Below are 20,971 nucleotides of genomic sequence, written 5' to 3' on the forward strand. Positions count from 1 at the left end.
TCTTCTTTTAAGCTCTATTAACAGACATATGCAGGGTCGAAACACACATAGAAAATGCACGACATGAAACATCACCTTGCCCATTCGTTCCATGTTGGATTGTGTGCCAATGAATCTGGTTGTGACTAGTACCACAACATGGACACACACTATCTACTAATTCTCTCAGTGAGGAGCGTGTCGTTCTTTTAGTTATTCAAAATCATGCTTCACACTCGGATATGATGACACGAGGAAAGGGAAATGTAATTTGCTTTTGTGGTAGATACTATAACATTGTTTCTTAACAGTTCTGATCTTTCCCACAGCTTTTCAAAGGACGATAACTCTAAATAAATTTAGTGATACCAATTCTGAGTCATTTGCCGGATCCTTCACTCAATATGTCTTGTTGCGATGGCTCATTGAAGTTTTGGTCAAACAAATTTTATAACTATGTATCCGGTAACGAGAAGGACAAACCATTTAACTTTCTTCTTACACCAATAACAAGTCTTGCCGAAAGCTAATCAAAATATTTTTCCTTTTAAAATGAGACATATGTTGACCTTCCTCCCGACTTTCCTTTTTTTGCCAGGGCGGTCGGGTAGCCTAGTGGTTAAAGCGTTCGCTCGTCACGCCGAAGACCCGGGTTCGATTCCCGACATGGGTACAATGTGTGAAGCCCATTTCTGGTGTCCCCTGCCGTGATATTGCTGGGATATTGCTAAAAGCGGTGTAAAACCATACTCACTCAATTTCTTTGCCAATTACTCTGCTACTTGTAGTATATGTCAAATATATATTGATCAGGGTAAGTGAATCTAAAAGGTCACTTGCTCCAATGAAAATTCAGTCACTGAGACAGATATGTTAACTTTCAAATAAATACAGACCATTTTTAGTTATATTTTGCTTTGGGTCCCTGACCACGTTGATTCGGTGACGTTTGAGTCATTGAATCATATCTGTTATTCCGATTCCTCTCTTCACCAGAGAGAAGTGTCGTATGGGAGAAATTAATACATCTGACATAACATAATTCATCCAAAGGTTTGTGACTCTTCTCTTGATTTTTATATTTTTTTAAATTATTGTAGTTGTAATTTAAATGATGATTTCATTGCAGCGGCCGCCTTGCTATGGGGGTAAAGTTCCCAAAGATAGATTTGATGTATACAACAAATCGGAGCCACTGGAAGTTACAGTTGTTACAGCTTATTTCAACTTGGGACGATTCCAAAAAGGATCTGGAGGCTTTTTTGACACAAATCTTTACATGAAGTGGGCGAACGTATACCAATATATTAGAAGCCCATTTGTGTTTTATACCGACTCGCCGGAAACTGCTGAAAAATTCAGAAAGATGAGAGCAGGGTATGAAAATATTACAAAGATTTTACTGGTAGAAAGAAAAGCAGTGTGGGCTTTTGATTATGTAGAACGCATTAAAGCAATTTATTCAATACCGGGATACCCTAAGCACCACCCGAACACAGTTGTGCCTGAATATTCGTGTGCCCAGCACGCAAAGTATGCAGTCGTTGAAGAAACAGTCCTGAAAAATTACTTCAACACGACTTATTTTGCTTGGATAGATATAGGATATTTTAGGTACATCGTTGGACGGAACAAAGAGTTTGTGATAGTAAAACCAGCTGATTTCAACGAATCTCGAATCGCGTTGAACAAAGTGTACGATGTGAGTATGGACGTGAAAGTGGACAATATATTCAAGGGAAATCGGGTGTGGCTTGGTGGAGGGATGTTTTTCGGGTCCAAGTACACACTCCCGCCTTTTATAGCCGACTATCGACACGCAGTTGAACGTTACCTGAATATGTCTCTTAGTAGCACAGATCAACAAGTGATTTATTCGATGAACACTATCAAAGAAAAGCCTTATGTGAGAAGACGGGTGCCCATACAGGCATATTCCGCCAACATTGCCGGTGATTGCTGGTTCTACTTGGGATTCTCTTGTTACAGAGAGTTATCATGATCACCATATATAGTGCTATATAAAATGATCTTAACTGTATTGTTAAAATGATTATGCTTGTGTTTTCAGTAACTGATGTTCTCCGTGTAATTTAGGCCGACTGTACCTCATCGCCGTAAATTGGTGACTTACACGGATGGCTTCTGAGTATGATGTGTGAGTGAGTGAGATTGATTTAACACCGCTTTGAACAGTATTTCAATGTTACTCGGCGTGTAAACTAAATGTGGGAGAAAAGTCCGAATTGATGCAGTCATACAAACTTTATAAATCCCAGTAGCACGGGTATGGTGCTGACAAACCAAGGTTCATAACCGGACTTACTCTTGGATTCGAACTAGGATTCCAGCACACCTAAGGGACGCAACTCTGCAGTGGGAATTCCGGCGCGTCCGACACATGTCTAATTTCCCAGGACCACATACTTGTTGTCAGAACAAATAGAGCTGGAGACAAGTGGTTGTGACCTGTCTGATATGCGTATTATTGCGCCCAGGCTGTGACTCTAGACATTTAGAATGAGTGAATGGGTGAATGGCTTTGGGTTTTTACGTATTATTTAGCAATAATTTAGTAATATCAAGACGGGGAGCACATGGGCTTTGGGCATTGGGCTTCTTCTTTTTAAGCCAGACATTGTAAAGAACATATACACTGGTTGTCAAACAATTTATTAAGTCCATAATCATTAAATAGTTGTTTTCACAAAACAAATCTATGGGAGTTTATGGGCAATAATAAAGGTCCATTATGAGCGATAAAAGTGAATAACATATTTGTCAGTTTGGGGATTTCCTCATTTGTTGCAATATTATGACAAAATATGATAATCAGTTTATACGTTTTAATATACTGTACAGTGGTTCTTTTTCAAATTGACCATAGATAATGAAATGTGGTGTTGATTTTAATGAAGACCAGCTGCAGTCTTAATACTTTATATATGTACTCTTTCAATAGGATATTCATTTTCAAATTCCAAACTGCCCAAGTCATACATTAAAATCGGGACAATCATTGTGTCACGTGTGTCACATACAATATAAAGGAAGTTAATATTTCGAGCTTTCTTTAATGATGCAAACAGGGTTTTTTGCATTTCCCAGTAACATTTTAACTATTGTGAATACCCGAAAATGTTTCTCGGTAAGGTAGCATATGTGATTGCTGTGAAAATAAAGATTATTAGAACAAATAACACCATCTCTCGCTGGGCATTGTTCATATAGACAGAGTACATATAACGACTGGAGTAGTCCATTATTCTATATTATGCTTATTGCACCCCCTTCCTTTTTTCGGAGTCATAATGGGAAAAGTCATTAAAGCTATTTAAGCAGGATAAATGGATTTATGTTGGATGGATGGGTTGTGGTAACTAAAGAAAATGTTAAAAGCCCACCATCGTAAAATCTAAACATGTTTTAAAGTTAAAATTCTGAACATGCTTAGATTTGGGGATGTTGTGTTTAGGTGGTGTTTAGGTCGTGAGACGATAGCTCATTTCATGTGTTTAGACCTAAATGCGTTGAGATTGTTTTAAACGAGTGACCATTATACAACTTTTACTTATATTCTGATATACCAACAAATGTATTTTCAATTTTTTTATATTTTAAGAAACGTTTTGTGAAAGGTGTGAATTACTATTATGAAGATGCATATATTGTCAAATTGGAAATAAAATTATTTTTCTCCTACTTATGATGTAGACATATCCTTGTAATATATCCCATCCAACAAAACTTTTGGGCCTACTTGGGGTTAATGTGGGCTGGGAAATAGATACTAAATTGGTAACCATATGTGACCCCGTTTGGGTTTGTCCAAGGCTCCAAATGGATCCTGAGTAGACAGACATGTATAGCTCGTATGGGGCTTCGATGGGTTGGGTCAGTGAAGGTGTTTCTGTGTTCTTTTATCATATGCAACCCTTTTGTGGCATCACTACCTCATATATTCACATGTGTATAAAAGATTGAGGTTTATATATTCCATATATATATATATATAGATATACGTGTAGCATTATTCAGAATACAAATACTTACATACGATAAGAAAGAGTTTGGAAGCAGTGTTAGCCAGGGTGCCGTTGTACAAAGCGATCTCAACGCTAAGGTGATCGTAACTCCCATACCTTAACATAGACTTACGACAGTCGTAACGCTAAGGTTGTTTTGTACAACGACACCCAGGACGCTAGGGGAATCAGCTCCTATATCTGTGCTTGTAAACCTCTGCAGCTTGAGACCTTTTCCCAAATGTAAAACAGTTTAGATTGTTTAGCGAGGCCACTAAACATGCCGTCTGAAAAACTTTGAACCGATACTAAAGAAAGAGATTGTGCACTACCTTTACCAACATGGCGGGAGGTGTCCGGTAAACTGCTATTATACCACACTTTGTTTCACTTGGTTGCTGTGTTGGACATCTGATTGCAATTTATAATGTCATGACAATGAAATGACAAGGAGTCCGATTCACAAAGCGTCCGTACATGTAACGTAGACAGAACGTAAGAGTTTACCATCAAAGTTGAGATAGTTTTGCTATTATTTACGACCAACCCACAAAGCGTTCTTAATCCTTTCGTAAACTCGTGTCTTACGAGCATTGTGGCTCTGGTGATGGAGGCGGAAATAGATGGGTATTTCCAATTGACGTCAGTACTTAGGTATAAGGTATAAGGGATCCATATATGAAGCCAGACAGTCTCGGAAATATAATTATGTCATAGAAACATTCCTTGATGACGCGTTTGTCGGATCTTGTCTTTGGGAACGATATTAGCTTTGGTTGATTGATGACGTTTGTGTGAATATATACCCGTGACCAAGTGGACTGGAATACCCCAGGTAAGTCCGTTAATTCAGTGAAATGTGATCCTTTACCATATAATCTGGGGGGCAACCAAAACCTGTGGTTCCGGGCACGATGCATGAGAACGCTCTGGGTTTTTGTGTGAGTTGAGTTCAACGCCGCTTTGAACAGTATTCCAGTTATATCACGGCGTGTCAGCTTGATGTCGGAGGAGTGGGTGAGTGAGTGAGTTGGGTTTAACGCCGCTTTTAACAGTATTCCAGTTATATCACGGCGTGTCAGCTTAATGTGGGAGGAAAGCCCGAAGTGATGCAGGTCTCAGACGTTTACCACTTCGGTGAAACCCACGAGCACGGGTATGGTGCTGACAAACCTAGAAACATAATCGGGGCGAACCAGGATTCGAAACCGCAATCATAGGTTTCTGGCGTGCCAAAGGGACGCAACTCTGAACAGCGAATTGCGGCGCCGTAGACGACTGGGCCACCCGTGCCCCTCAATGATGTTGGAGGAAAGCCCGAAGTGTTGCAGGTCTCAGATGTTTTCCACTTTGGTGAAACCCACAAACACTGGTATGGCGCTGACACACCCAGAAACATAACGGGATTCGAACCCACAATCATAGGTTTCTAGCGTGCCCATGGGACGCAACTCTGCCTAAGAAGGCTGGGCCACCCGTGTTCCCGAGGGAAGTAAGATGAGGCTATAGTGGGTTTACAAGCTTAACACTGGCATAACGTGGAAACCTGTAGCGCCGGTGTCACGAAATATATTCGCCCCCAGAATAAAATCTCCCCCGGCGAATTTATACCGGTACAGTTCCGCCCCTCTCGAAATAAACTCTCCCCCCACCTACGAAATAAAATCTCCCCCCAGAATCTCCCCCCCCCCCCCCCCCCCCCCCCCCCCTCCCTTTTCGGTCGTTTATATAAATACTTGCCATGCGTGTGTAATCGGTTAAATTGTAAGGTATACATTGTAGACAGACAGACAATAATGTATTAATGTCCCACTTCTGTACATACATAAAACAGCTTTGTACAAATAAACATTGATAGAATGTACAGAACCATTCAATAGAATTATGAGAGATTATTAACAGAATATCCTACTGCTAAGTATATGATAAATTGTTGAATTAACATTAGATAAGGTTGAGAATTAAGTGTGTGTATTTTCAATACATCTTAGACTGGTGAGCCGTCTGCTCGATGATAACCAGCCTATTCATATTTTTACCCTTTTCCCCATTATTGGAAAGTGTGTCGTCTGCTACTATTTATGTCCTTATTTCAAATTAGGATGTTAACACATCAGGAAAGCATGGCACTTTAATATACGTATCTTGTTAACCCAACAGTTTTTTTTAAGTAAGCGCAGCATGTATATCGAGAGTATAGGTTTGGTGCGTGACTTATCACACATTACTTTCAGAAAGTGTGCATATTCTGTTTATCGGCAGTAAATGACATAAGACGATTCATACGGGTAAATACGATTTACTTCAGAACTAGGATATATTACTTAAGGTTAGGGGAAAATGTAAAAAATATGTAATTAACATAACTGTGGGCGGGTTTAAAGGATTAGGATCCTTGCTTGGGCTTTGTGTTGGACGTGTAGACGACATTTCAAGGTTTGACGTATCAATGACCAAAATGATGTCTGATGCAATTATCTGCCTTTTCGGGTGAACATTTTGCTTGCCTTTGCGGGTGCCACTAGCGGAGCGGATTGAGCTCGCGTTTTTGCGAGCACCCAGTGTCATCATTTTTATGGTGAATCATGAAACATGCTCCTGGTCTTGTCGTAATCGTGCAGTTGGCGCTACTTTTGGCAAGGGTTTCTTATGGTAATGGAAATGCTTATGTCGCTTTTGTTGACTGATAAACATGAAAAGATATAATGCTAGTGTATATGGTCATGTAATTAAGACACAAACGACGAGTAAGAGTTGTTTATTGTGCCATAAACAACGACCACGACTCGTTATTTCTCTATGAGATATCCACATTATTTACAGCCTCTTTTAAGGGTGTTAAATTAGGAAAAAGTACACGTTTTAAAATATTTATCCTACAGTGAAGTAGTCCTCGACACTATACATTCAGTGAAGAAGCCCATGAACATATTAACTATGTAACATACATTAATGGAAATTAGATGAACAGTTGAAGTTAGCAAATGATATTTTTCGGTCGAACGTCTATCAGCCAATACTACATTATTGAATTGTGACTCCAAAGTGATTTTGCAAGGCTACCTTCATAAATGCCATGACGCATTTTAGGCCAGGGTTCTATACTCGCATTAATGTGCTGTCTTATGATTGCATTAATTTCATGATTTACAGTATATATGAAGAACATTTCACGTGGGACCAACAGAGGGACTTATGACTATCGACTTGCTAATTACTTTTTTATATTCATGCTAGCTCAAACGATCCATTGGTTTGACAATGTATGTCAATCAAGCAAGGGAGGAGCTTGATGATATCGTTCTCTCCCAGTAAAATCCGATGTCAAATAACGACGTTATTTGGACGGAAAAACGATGGTTTGAAAGCGTCCAAATAACGTCGTTTCTCCGTCCAATGACCATAATACTGAAAAAACGACGTTTTCGTGTTTGCAGTGCAATAGGCCGAAAAACGCGAGAACGCGACATTGGTCAAGTGTCGCAATCTCGCGTTCTCGCGTTTTTGAAAATAGTTGCCTATAACTGTAAAGACAACTGACACAAAAGCACGAGAACGCGAGATCGCGAGATCGCGACATTAGTCGCAATCTCGCGTCCTCGCGTTTTTGAAAACAGCTGCACATAACTGTATAGGCAATGGACACAAAAGCACGAGAACGCGAGATCGCGCTATTGGTCAAGTGTCGCAATCTCGCGTTCTCGCGTTTTTGAAAATAGTTGCATATGACTGTATAGGCAATTGACTCAAAAGCACGAGAACGTCACTAAAGTGTGCAATAACAACTTTATCGTCAGTTTAATCAGTCAATAAGATTATCTGTAGTTGCTAGAATAGGTATAAATACGGACGACAGACAGTCACATATCATTCTGTGGCTGTCTAAATAACTGACTGTTTATTCACTCAGGTCTTGTGTTAATGTGTGGGTTGGACGTGCATAGTGGTACCTCTGCTAAGCGAGCTGATTCCCCAACTCTCGTGTTAATAGTACCATCATGTTTCCGTGGATTGACATGTCTTTGCATGTGTTTTTGACGGGTGCCATCGGTTACAATCCTGTGACTGGATAAAGTCGATATATTTACTTCAATATCATAGATACAAATATGAAATGTTGGACCTCGATAGTCACATGTTGTCGTTGTACAAAGGCATTGAAAACTGTTCATTGTCATGACACATAAGGCCACGAGGTTGCGCTAAACTCACCGCCCGGGGCAGCAATCACGGTTCTGCATCTCCTCTGCACTGACTGGTTAAGCGTACGAATTCTGTCCTGCGGAATTCGGCGCCATTTCGCTTGTAACGCGTTGGCCAGTTCTGGAGTGTCTGCGGCGGTTCTGACGTTGACATACAAGTCGAACGAGTTCATCCCAGAGTTGTTCGATTGGGTTGAGATCTGGAGATTTCGACGGCCAGGGCAAGACGTTGATGTTGGCATAAGGTGGTACCTGATTCATGTAGCGATTTGCTGAAAAAATTACTTAAACCACAGCCAAGTCAGATCTTCAGATCTCGTGGTGTACTATACACACACACACACACACAAACACACACACACACACTAACACAAACACACACACACTAACACTAACACACACTGACACACACACACACAGAGGGAGTTACCAATCCCTGAATTGAGAAGACTTGCGTTACGAAGCTCCTTCAAGTCGTTATCAATATCCGTAAATGTCTGTAATATTATTACCCTCCCAAAGCCGAATATACATTTATTGTGCTTTCTTGACAACAAATGATATAATCGGGATAACACTTGCTTAGTAAAGTACAGATGCTCGTACGTTTTTGGGTTGAGTCCCGTCCGGGATTTGAACCTACACTGTGAGTGAGGCACCCAATCACCAGCACAAAAAGTCAGCGATCTAATCCAGCCACCGATGCTTCCACAAAAAATAAATGTCAGACAACTGTTAGTCCAGATCACGTACTTTGTGTACCCCTCTGACAAGTGAAAAATGGCACGGCTCCCATGGCCGAAAGCTTCACGTACACAATGTGGGGCAAAACGCTCATTTCGTCGACGATAAACACGTCGTCTTTCATCTCGTCGGTGAAGAGGAAATCGTGATTCATCGCTAAACCACAGTGGTCTCGAGTTTCCTCAAATTCCAAGGTTGTAAGGTGTGGCACCAACGCAAGCGTCGCTGTCGATGGATCTGTTGCAAAACAGGGCTAACTGATTTTCGGGGTCGGATTCCAGCCTCGCGAAGATGGTTCCTGACAGTCTGGTCCGATATCCTCCTCAAACCAGGGAGGCGTCCTGCAGTCTCTATAGCTGTGGCATTGCGATGACGTAGGTAGGACAGTCGAATGAAGCGATCCTGCGCAGGGGTGGTAACTCTTGGTCGGCCATTTATCGGACGGTCTGCAGTGGAATTGAACTGTGTGTATCGGTTTAAAAGACGGCAAATGGTGCTGTGGTGGACGTTGGAGTGGCGTGCAACAGAAGACTGCGATTCCCCTCTTTAGATACTTCCTATGGTGATGTTCCGATCGGCAGCGCTGAGTTTCGGCATTTTGGAACTTGAAAAATGACAAATTATTGGCTTATGCTTGCCTTTTTATAGCCACTACCATGAGTGACGAATGACATAACTTTCGCGTTATCAATGTATCTCGAGTACAAGCAAGTAATATTCATGTATGTGGTGCTGGTACAATTTTGTGTCGCCATTGTGTAGCGTAGCATTATTATGAATATGAAATCACAATAACACATTTTCTTTTTAAAACAGACGAATTGTGCGTTGCTAATGCTTTAATCTCTACATTAACAATCACGGAAGAGAACTAACCACTGTATTACACCACTGTGCCCAAGCTTAAAGCTTGTTCTATTATGCCAACTGTCCGAACTCGAGACCTAGCAACATACCTGATTACACGCCCAGACTGACCCAAGCGGGATTCCGTCAGTTCTCCATGCGATACTCACACCGGTATTCTGTTTTACTAAAATCCTAGGCAAGTCTAGATCATACTTACCAAGTCTGGTTTAGTTGATTACAAAACAGCAGAAGGAGAAAGGTTCTTTCGAATAAAAAAAATATATTTTAAAGAAATGTTTGCATTGACTACATGTTACTCTATCTGTCCCCAGATCCTAGAGAATATATTTGAAACGGACTCCAAGTAAAGAATGATTTGACAAGTCTAGATTGCCTAGGTTCTGGTCCTGAAATCAAGCATCGTTCTGGGATCCATTTGTATTCTATTGAATAGATATATAATTTTAACTACGACAATTGTATTTCTGGGATGTTGGTTGATTTTAGATGTGGGTATTTAAAGATAACAAAATAATATGAAATATATATTATCTATGATGTAGCTAAGGTATGTGCACGTTTAAAAACTGTAGTTTGTAGTCAACCAAAGAAGATCTTTAACACTTTAAATTTTTATTGTTTTGAAATGTCTCGCTTCATGAACACGTTCCTTATTTCAATATATTGTATTCAATTCCACCCATGACTGCACAGAACATTTATATATGTTACATGTATACGACGGCTACATGGGCAAGTATAACGGTAAACACAAACGTGTGTTTGTTTAACATTTTTGTGTGTTGAAACACATTCTATATTCAAGTGTCATGTTTTGTGTCATGTGACATGTGGCATGTGACACCAGATGTTGTTATCAACCAATACTCATGTCGTAAACAACCATAGAAATGTAGAACATCAATGCCAGATAATAACCAATTTCGATTTTCCAAAGAAACAAATTCCTTTTGGCGTAAACGTTGACAATAGCGGTAAGAATATATTTATGGATCACTGAAAATCAATGAAGACGCAATTGTTTGCAAAAATAAGCTGTTGCCTCAGATGAATAGATGAAGTTATGCCGAATCAGTAAGCTCTTCGAACTCTTGTTTGCCCGGGAGCGACAAAATTATATTTAGGAGGAAAACTCCCCGTGGCGTTCCCAGGACTAGGAAGGGCTCAGACACGATTCACTGACACTAGGTATAGGAGTATCGCTCATCAATCGTGTTTAAATCCTAAACGGAATACACATTTGGTGTCTAAACACGTTTAGTGTCTAAACACACGAAATAAAGTGCATACCATCAGGGTATAATCTCGGCAGACGGCTACACAAAATTCAAGTCAATTCTAAAATCCCAATAGATAGTATGTTTACCAAATTCACACACATGAGTTCCAAAGAAGGACAGATCTACCGGAATTGCTGAGGCAGAAGGCGACCTCCCATACACATAGAACAACAACACGAAGTGAGGTGGTCTCTGTCTTAGACAAGATTGGGTTAGGCCAGGTTCACACAGTGCTGATTATGGCTCCCGTTTGAGATCACGAAAAGTGAGACAGTCGGATTACTATCCTCAGTGATCTGGAATGTCCTTTCATTGTCTGAACGGAGTCGTATACGTTCGTAACAGAGTCCTACGGATCGGGAAAGGTCCAGAGAGGTCGGCCAAGCAGTCCTGACAGTATGGTGCGTCCCGTACCATTCGGGAAACTCAGCCGATTTTGTCTAGTCGGATTACAATCGTGACTATGTCGTGACAGATTCTGCTGTATCGGATCACAGTCGTGTTGCCTGGACAGCGTACTGTGGATCGGGACGCTGTCGTGAGGAACGGGCATGATTTCTTCATTGCCGTTCCTTGTCGATTGAGTCCAGATTGCGTCCTGTGCCCAATTGCACAAAACGATATTAGCGCTCAGACTATTGTAAGCCTATGTCAAAGTATGGGAGTTAAGATCATCTTAGCGCTAAGATCGCTTTGTGCAAGTAGTCCAGATTTTGCCGAATGCTTCACTGTCCGGTCACTGTCGGATCTCTGTCGGATCGCCTTCGGGAAAATCGGGACGCTGTCGGGACGAATTCGGCTGGAAACGGCTGAATCGGGACGCTTCCTGAACAATATCTGATTATTTGTGAACTTCCCGCCACATATACCAGGATCTTGATCAGACTTTTGACAAATTTTAATCGGGAATGGTCCTATCAAGGAAGGCAGTAAAAATCCTGAATGTGTGACTGAGCCCTTAGGCAAGGTACTCCGGGGCACCAACACCACCACTACTACCAGAATGTGCTGACATGGCGCATAGTGCTTCTTGTATATATGTGGTGAAAGTGACCCAGGAATAAGGCCGTGTTCAGTGTTGGTAACGGGGTAGATTTATAACACAGAGATTTGGGGAGGCTCACTCTGATCCCATCGCGCGCATGTTTGTTTGGTTGGTTGGTTGGTTTGTTGTTTAACGCCGCAGTCAGCAATAGTCCAGCTATATGACGGCGGTCTGTAAATAATCGAGTCTGGCCCAGACAATCCAGTGATTGATAACATGAGCATCAATCCACGCAATTGGGATGGATGACATGCATCAACCAAGTGAGCGAGCCTGACCACCCGATCCCATAGTCACCTTTCACGGCAAGCATTGGTTGGTGGAACCCTATTCTACCCAGGATCAGCATGTCGTTTCATAAGTGTCAGGTCGAGGCCTTGCTTATTTGTGTTACGTGTGAGGGTGTTGTGGTCGATGGATGGGGTCTGCGCTCTCGCTAAGCTATGTTTCGTTTTCAGCTCAGTCAGACGTGTTGTCTTTAGAAGTGTGGCTGATATAATACAATAATCATTCATTTGGATCTTGACTAGAGTGTATAAAATTCCAGATATCTATTTCAAAGTCAATGTATTTCTTATTCTTTGACCTTTTGTAAGTTTGAACGTTTTCTAATGATTTTAGCTAAAGTTAATGCAAATGTGGTACCCGAGTATCCTATATGTAAGGGAAATATTCAATAATTCAATTTGACATTACGCCTTTTTCCTGACTTGAAAATTTCCGTTGAAACAGAACTGTGCAGGATAATATGTAGTATTCTGTTACACTGCTGCCATCTGACTATTCTATCTATCATACAATTAGCCTCCCTGCCTCTATAATTGCAAGGAATATCAGAGACTAATTATCGCTATATGGTCTCTGGCAATATCTTCCAACGGCCACCACCTACAAAGATAAGTCGTGACAGCCAGCAAGTTATTCGGTGGCAGTTTACAGATTTTTGTTTACGTATTTGTTGGTTATATTGGACCACAAAACGGGAGGTACGTGTGGCTGTTTCTTCAACATTCACTTTTCTAATAATTTTGACAGGATGTGACAGTTGCGTTGTCGTGGATCGATTACGTACTGGAAACAATCCGCGAAGTAACGTGAGCGTGGAATGGCAAATTTGAGCAAGTTGAAAACTCTACTGGTGGAATTCATTGCTTCCACTAGGAGCCACGTGCAAAGCGCCAAACTCAAATGTCAATCAAGCAAAGGGAGGAGCTTGGAAATCACTCTCTCGCAGTAAATTTCGATGCCAAATAACGACAGATTCTAGATGGTAAAACGATTATTAGAAAACGTGAAAAAACGTCGTTTTTTCGTCCATTGCCATATACGAGAAAAAACGACGTTTTCGTGTTTGCAGTGACTAGTAGCTATTATTGCGGTGTACATTTACAATACCATGGCGTTGCATCTGGACGCGACATCTAATCACAATGAAATTTCAAGTCATGCATAAACACCTGCACACAGACGCCAAAGTGTGTGCGATATGGGGGAACTCAAAATCACAAATGCAATTTAACTAAACACACGTTTAAAAATGCCACCGAGAAAAAATGGCAAATTGTGGGTACGACATAGGTGGAAACGTCAATATACCAAGGGGCCCGAATGTTTGGCATATCAAAAAAAGTAATTCCTCGAGTGTGGGACCGGTACCGTCAAACCTTGGAGTGGCAGGCCCAGACAATACTTGCACTATGCATTAAATTGAGATATGCTCCTGTCATCAATAGAGATTTCCGCAGAATAACAGAAAATTTCAACATCTACCGTTAAAAATCGGCTCTATGCAGCCCACCTGAAGGCAAGGCGTCCTGTGAAGAGTGTGACACTAACAGCCTACCATCGGCGGAAGAGATTGGTGTGGGCTAGCAAACACTAGGGACGGGCTGTGCACCATGCGTTACACCATGTTTACAGACGATTCACAGACGACAGAAAACGTTGTCGGCGACGTAGCGGCGAACTAAATGCCAGGGCAACAAATCTTTACCATGATCGGTTTGGGGGCGGAAGTCTCATGGTATTGGTCGGTATCACACATGACAGGTGAACTGATATTAGTCATTGTTTATGGACACTTGACTGGGCTGCAATATGTTGACGAAATTTTGCGTCCTGTCCCTGTTCCATTCGTTAGACTTATCGGCAGGATTTTTTTCAGCAAGACGATAATGAGGGAAAAGGCTACGGACAATGGGCTGGCCCGCTAAGCCCTCTGACATGTTCCCAGTAGAGCATCTGTGGGATGTTCTCGGGCGGAGAGTGTTCTCCAGAGACCCAGCACCCACCAAGGTGGCCCAGCTTAGTATAGCTTTTCAGGCGGAATGGTGGGGAATATAGGGGGCAAACCTAACCGAGTTAATCAACAGTATGTCATCAAGATATCGTGCATGTATCGCCCAACATGGTGGACACTCCAGATATTGATCTACACGATATTGAAATTAATTTCACAGACATTTATTGCCTTACACCTTAACTGTCATTTCAACAGTTCCCTTATTTTCTGTCGGAAGAATAAAAACTGTCTGTGTCTTTTCATATTTGGAGAGTAACTGATAGACGCGTCAGTAAAGGGTGTTGTTGCATGATGTAAGTTCTCTTGTGAATATTTGAATGTGTACAAAATCCAGTCTTAAGTTCATTTGCCTTTTTCAGTAGTTTAAAGTGTTGATTGGAAAAATAAGTCACAGGAAAAGAGAAAGTGGATTTCATCTTCCACAATTTTGACATCTTTAGTTGCACTATAGTTTCACAGTCTATAGTCTAGTAGTAGGGAGGTTTAGAATACCGACCAGTCTCTTCTGATAGGTAAAGTGCTCCACATCTGAATTTGGATAATAAGCCTACGTGATAACACATCACAATATGCTGTACATGGTTACTTACAAAACTATCAACTGGAAAAAACGTATCTATGTTATGAGTTTGTTGCCATTAATTTTATTGTTATCATCCCACACACCTTCAAACCATGTGACCTTATCCCCATTAACTAGAAACACCCTTTACTTTTTCACTCCAAATCTCTTTTCAAATCCAATTTACAACGAAATGGTTGATTAAGTTCAAAACTCTCTTGTCAAAGGAGGTGTTACATGGGAGAGACAACTCGACAAATGTTCTTGTATATTTTTTCTTGCATATTGTCACATCTGAAATACTGCCGAATAGTTCTACTTTTTGACCCACCACTGTTGACGTCCACCCCAAGTCTCCTTCCACTGTCAGATGAGATGAGTTTGATCCGACACGGATGAAGAACCTGCACGTTCTGTTTTCAACAACTTGTATGTGTTGTATTTGTTGATTCCCATACACCGAGTCCGCAGAATGAATCAAGTTTCACCAGGGTGTCATGCAATTGGTAAACACTTGCTCTCTAAAATATACCTTGCCGTAGTCTAACATGGATACCTCACTCAGTTTTCCGGTCGGGTAGCCTAGTGGTTAAAGCGTTCGCTCGTCACGCCGAAGACCCGGGTTCGATTCCCGACATGGATTCAATGTGTGAAGCACATTTCTGGTGTCCCCCGCCGTGATGTTGCTGGAATATTGCTAAAAGCGGCGTAAAGCCATACTCACGCACTCACTTTCCAGATCCCGACAGGATATTGAGTAAGCGCACATAAAATATCGTAACAATGGGCGGGTAACTCTCAAATTTCATAAATAACAAGAGTTATCTGCGCTGGATCTGACCTTGACCTCACCGATGACTACACGGAAGAAATGCATATTTTAGCATGTTAGTCATGGCAAGTATCCTGGCATTATGGATTTTCGGACGCTTAAGAAACATTCGTCGTTTTTTCGCTAATAACATGAATAACTGTAAAACATCTCACTTAACTATATAGACAACTTTATCGTAAAATCAAGCCATCTTCCATGTCTTCGTGTTGTCAGAGCGCTAGGCCTATAGCGCGAGGGGTTCAGATTTTGCCTTACGGCTTTTAAAAATCTAACAGGATTTGTACATGGTAATCATTAGACCTATATTGCCCTCCGAATCCTAAACCTTATAAATCAGGTGAGATGAGGTGAGGTGAAATAGGGTTTAGGGCCTAACGTCGCAAACAAATCAAGATTACTGCACTTAGCAGATACGCTATATCATGGCGGTAGTTAATTTATTATGGATCGTAATGGCGTACGCTTACTAACGTTTTAATATGTCAGACGCCAAATGTTTCTTGCTCTTTGTCCAACTTTTAGAACACATCAAATAAGATTGATCGATGCTGATTTTCTTTTCCGAGTTGGGTAAATAAAACACCTGTCATTAGCAAATGAAGGGCGAGCAACTCTGTATTATCGTGGAATGGCTAGTTTGTGTTATGATACGTGTGGAATTATGTGCTTTACGTCACTTATTGTTTTGGATTATGCATAATCAGTATGCATAAGTCTTAGGTTTGGTCAAGCGACTTTGTCCAAACAAATGAGTGCAATCAATTTCGAATGGAGGTGGGGGGTTGTCTTCCACTTCAGAAACATTCCATAAACTATCATAACGTGTATACGTACGAGAAGCCGTGACACAGGCTAGGCTACCGAAACGAGTCCTGTTTTCGATAATATAGAGTCATACCAAGCGTGTGTATGTGTGTGCTTGTACTCGTCCGGAGTAATGCCGATTTTACAGTGCTAGCCCACTGAGACACCTTGCCGCATTTTAACATGAATACCCCACTCAAACACAGAATACTGACTCCGAGCCGACCAGTCCTTGCTTTAGTGCAGTGAACATGACATGAAAATATACGCCAAAATATCCAGATAAAAATGCATCACTTTATAATGTCAGCAATGGACACTTTCGCATTATAATTTATCTCATGTTCGCAATAATGTCATGATTTATCATATTTACAGAGACAACATTTACACGGTATCGTTTATATTGCAGGTGTTACTGCTACCCTTCAGGAGACTGAAGCTATGCATTCAGTATGGTGTGTGTATCATCACGGCCACGTGTTTCTCCATCACCCTCATTACTTTGCTGTCTACTAAAGTAAGTTATATCTACTTTTTAAGGCGAAAAGAGGAGTGTCGGACATTTCCCCACCTGAACGCTTCCCCTCACGAACATTTCCCTACAGGACAATTCACCACAAGCACTTTTTCCCCACATGGAATATAAATATGATATAAAACAAGAGACAACACAAAATGTACATCCGTACTATTTACAATTTGACCATGTATAATAATATGAATATTTAAAAACGTCATCACTTGTCAAGTTCACTAAAGTGTCACCAGTTAGAAGCTGGCATTGATAAAAGGATTCAAACCAAGCCAGATCTTCTTTGACATAGAATGTATGTACTGGTAGAGTGACCCCCTTCCACCAGAGTGAAAGGATTACCCACATAGCATTAAAGGATTAAAAGCACCAACCGTGTCCTATCTACATGCTATTAAACATTCATTAGCAATTTGCTCTAATAATAAACTGTTACCTTAGGTATCCCCAAGCACCAATACTCAGCATGCCGATTGGGCAATTGTCATAATTACAAACCCAAACGAGATACTGCCTACATGGTCAGTCCCTGTGATTGTCAAGATATCGAATCGTGTCCATATTCAGACAACTTGGCAGTCTATATATATATTTCCAATATCCGCTTATAATTAGTGGTAAATGTTTGAAAGCACCTTCTGAAAAGAGTTCTCCACCAAACATTCATTGATTAATTCTTTTTAAAGAAAAGTTGGGTGTGGGGAAATGTCCTTCTTTGAATTGGGACTTTTGAACGGGTTTTTTGTGTCAGGGATGAAATCGCGAATGTTTTCGATATCTGATCGTCGTCTATGGTAGTTGCTATCTTTATGAAGCTATACGAGATAACAACAGCGATCTAATTGGAGGGGAGGGGCGGTCGGGTAGCCTAGTGGTTAAAGCGTTCGCTCGTCACGCCGAAGACCCTGGTTCGATTCCCGACATGGGTACAATGTGTGAAACCCATTCATGGTGTCCCCCGCCGTGATATTGCTGGAATATTGCATAAAGCGGCGTAAAACCAAACTCACTCACTCACTCACTCACTCACTCTAATTGGATATCCCCTTTTCATTACAAGGGGCACAACTCGTAATCTACGTGAGGTTGCGCCAGGGTTGAGCCAAGAAAAGTGGCCTTGGTGTGGCAAGGGTAGAAACCAAGCTTTGATATAGGCAACTGGACACGCTTGCCTCGGGAAAATGGTGAACAAGGGATTCTAGTTAATCCTTTAAGGTATCATCATGTCTGGTAGGTCCGCCTTGTAGACTTTGGATGGATAGATCAGAAAGAATGATAAAGAAATGAGAATTATATATTATTATAAATATTTATATTAACATAGTAATTACATAAATAATTCAACATTAGTTTTTCTCAAATCAAAAGTGTCAATAATTTTTAAATTAAATGAACTTTACCAATCAGATCCCATCTCTCAAATCACTTGCATTTGCTTCAAACAAATTGGCGGCGCCCTGTCAAATCGATAATCAAGATCAATATTGTAATGAAATGGGTCTTACCCCGCTAAGTACATCACATCACTTGAGGACCTTGATTAAAAACATGAAAAAATTTGTACATTATCTGTCGACGACCAGTTGACAATACACATGTTTCGCAAAACCTGCAGTCAATCGAAATCTGCATGTTTAAATCCATGTTGTTTACGAACGGGATGTCTATTTCGTTAAGCGATTTTGTGATGAAAGTTAACTTAAAAGGTTTACGACAAATTCGCTTGTAGTTTGAGTCATTTGAGGGACGCTTCATTCAGTACGTCTTGCTCTGCTACATCCACTTTATGTCAAGTATATATTGTTCAAGGTAAGGGAATCTAAAAGGTCATCTGATCTGTTGAAAGTTAAGGCAAAGTTAACTTTCAAATAAATACAGACCATTTTTAGTTATATATGTTCTAGATCACTGACGAGGTTGACTCATTCACATTTAAATCATATCTTTCATCCCGATTCGCTCAGAGAGTGAGTGAGTTTGGTTTTACGCCGCTTTTAGCAATATTCCAGCAATATCACGCGGGGGACACAAGAAATTGGCTTCACACATTGTACCCATATCGGGATTCGAACCCGTGTCTTCAGCATGACGAGCGAACGCTTTAACCACTAGGCTACCCGACCGCCCCTCGCCCAGAGATGTGTATGGCATAGGAGAACGTAAAAGACCTGATGGTATTGAGATATAACTACCCCCAACCGAATCATATTTCATTCAAAGGTTTGTGATTATTCTCTTGATTTTTGATTTTTGAATTGATTGTATCGATTGAAATAATTGTAGAATATAATTCATTAATTTCAGCGCCAACCTTGCTATGGAGGCATAATTCCCGAAGATAACTTTGAATTATACAACAAATCGGAGCCACTGGAAGTTACAGTTGTTACAGCTTATTTCCACCTGCAACGATTCAAGAAAGGATCTGGAGGCTTTTTTGACACAAGTCTTTACATGAAGTGGGCGAACGTATACCAATATATTAGAAGCCCATTTGTGTTTTATACCGACTCGCCGGAAACTGCTGAAACATTCAGAAGGATGAGAGCAGGGTATGAAAATATTACAAAGATTTTACTGGTGGAAAGAAAAGCAGTGTGGGCTTTTGATTATGTAGAACGCATTAAAGCAATTTATTCAATACCGGGATACCCTAAGCACCACCCGAACACAGTTGTGCCTGAGTATTCGTGTGCGCAGCACGCGAAGTATGCAGTCGTTGAAGAAACAGTCCTGAAAAATTACTTCAACACGACTTATTTTGCTTGGATAGATATAGGATATTTTAGGTACATCGTTGGACGGAACAAAGAGTTTGTGATAGTAAAACCAGCTGATTTCAACGAATCTCGAATCGCGTTGAACAAAGTGTACGATGTGAGTATGGACGTGAGTGTGGACAGTATATTCAAGGGAAATCGGGTGTGGCTTGGTGGAGGGATGTTTTTCGGGTCCAAGTACACACTCCCGCCTTTTATAGCCGACTATCGACACGCAGTTGAACGTTACCTGAATATGTCTCTTAGTAGCACAGATCAACAAGTGATTTATTCGATGAACACTATCAAAGAAAAGCCTTATGTGAGAAGACGGGTGTCCATACAGGCATATTCAGCCCGATACTGCTGGTTCTACTTGGGATTTTCATGTTACAGAGAGTTATCCTGACTACTATTGTGCGATAGCACATTATCTCTATTGTATTGTAAGGATGATTATGCTTGTGTTGTCAGTAACGGATGTTCACAGCTGTGATCATGAAGCAGTTTACAGCGATCGTACATCATCGCTCTCCTAATGGGTGACTGATGGTTAGCTTCTGATGATGATGTGTGAGTGAGTTTGATTTAACACCACTTTGAACAGTACTTCCGTTAAATACTGTCAGTTTAAAAGTTCAAAGTCCGAAGTGGTGGTCATACGAAATATATAACTTTGGTAAAAGCAAGTTGCACGGGTATGGTGCTGACAAACCAAGGTTCATAATCAGACGTACCCTTGGATTCGAACTGGGATTCTGGCACACGTAAGGGACGCAACTCTGCAGTAGGAATTCCGGCGCATCTGACACATGTTAAGATACCAGGCAAGACGGTCCATTGTTTTTAGGTGTGTAGACCATTTTTCAATTTGTACTTGTATTCAGATATACAAACAAATGTATTTTTCAGTCTCTTAATATTTTAAGAAACGTTTTGTAAAAAGCGTGAATTACTGTGGAAATGTCCCTGTGCATGTATATATTGTCAAATTTGAAAATAAAAGTATTTTTCTACTCATTTTGCAGA

The 20,971-nt window shown here is 40.8% G+C and overlaps 2 protein-coding genes across 7 annotated transcripts in view; both read left to right on the plus strand.

The window, feature by feature from the left end:
• The window catches only part of LOC139443207 (uncharacterized), a 33,153-nt gene extending 29,472 nt beyond the window's left edge, over nt 1-3,681 (plus strand). For all 6 annotated transcript variants that reach the window (XM_071224175.1, XM_071224177.1, XM_071224178.1 and 3 more), the window contains exon 4: nt 1,109-3,681. In XM_071224175.1, the coding sequence (XP_071080276.1) occupies nt 1,109-1,981 (873 nt within the window). In that variant the 3' untranslated portion in view covers nt 1,982-3,681. The remainder of the gene's footprint in view (nt 1-1,108) is intronic.
• A 15,936-nt stretch (nt 3,682-19,617) lies between these two features.
• Nucleotides 19,618-20,366, plus strand: LOC139443966 (uncharacterized). Its single transcript, XM_071224856.1, has one exon. The coding sequence runs from the start codon at nt 19,638-19,640 to the stop codon at nt 20,349-20,351; it is 714 nt and encodes a 237-aa protein (XP_071080957.1). The 5' UTR covers nt 19,618-19,637; the 3' UTR covers nt 20,352-20,366.
• The last annotated feature ends 605 nt before the right edge of the window (nt 20,367-20,971 follow it).

This window comes from Haliotis cracherodii, unplaced genomic scaffold (assembly GCF_022045235.1).
Source record: "Haliotis cracherodii isolate W230 unplaced genomic scaffold, xgHalCrac1.p SCAF_5, whole genome shotgun sequence".
Lineage (NCBI taxonomy): Eukaryota > Metazoa > Mollusca > Gastropoda > Lepetellida > Haliotidae > Haliotis > Haliotis cracherodii.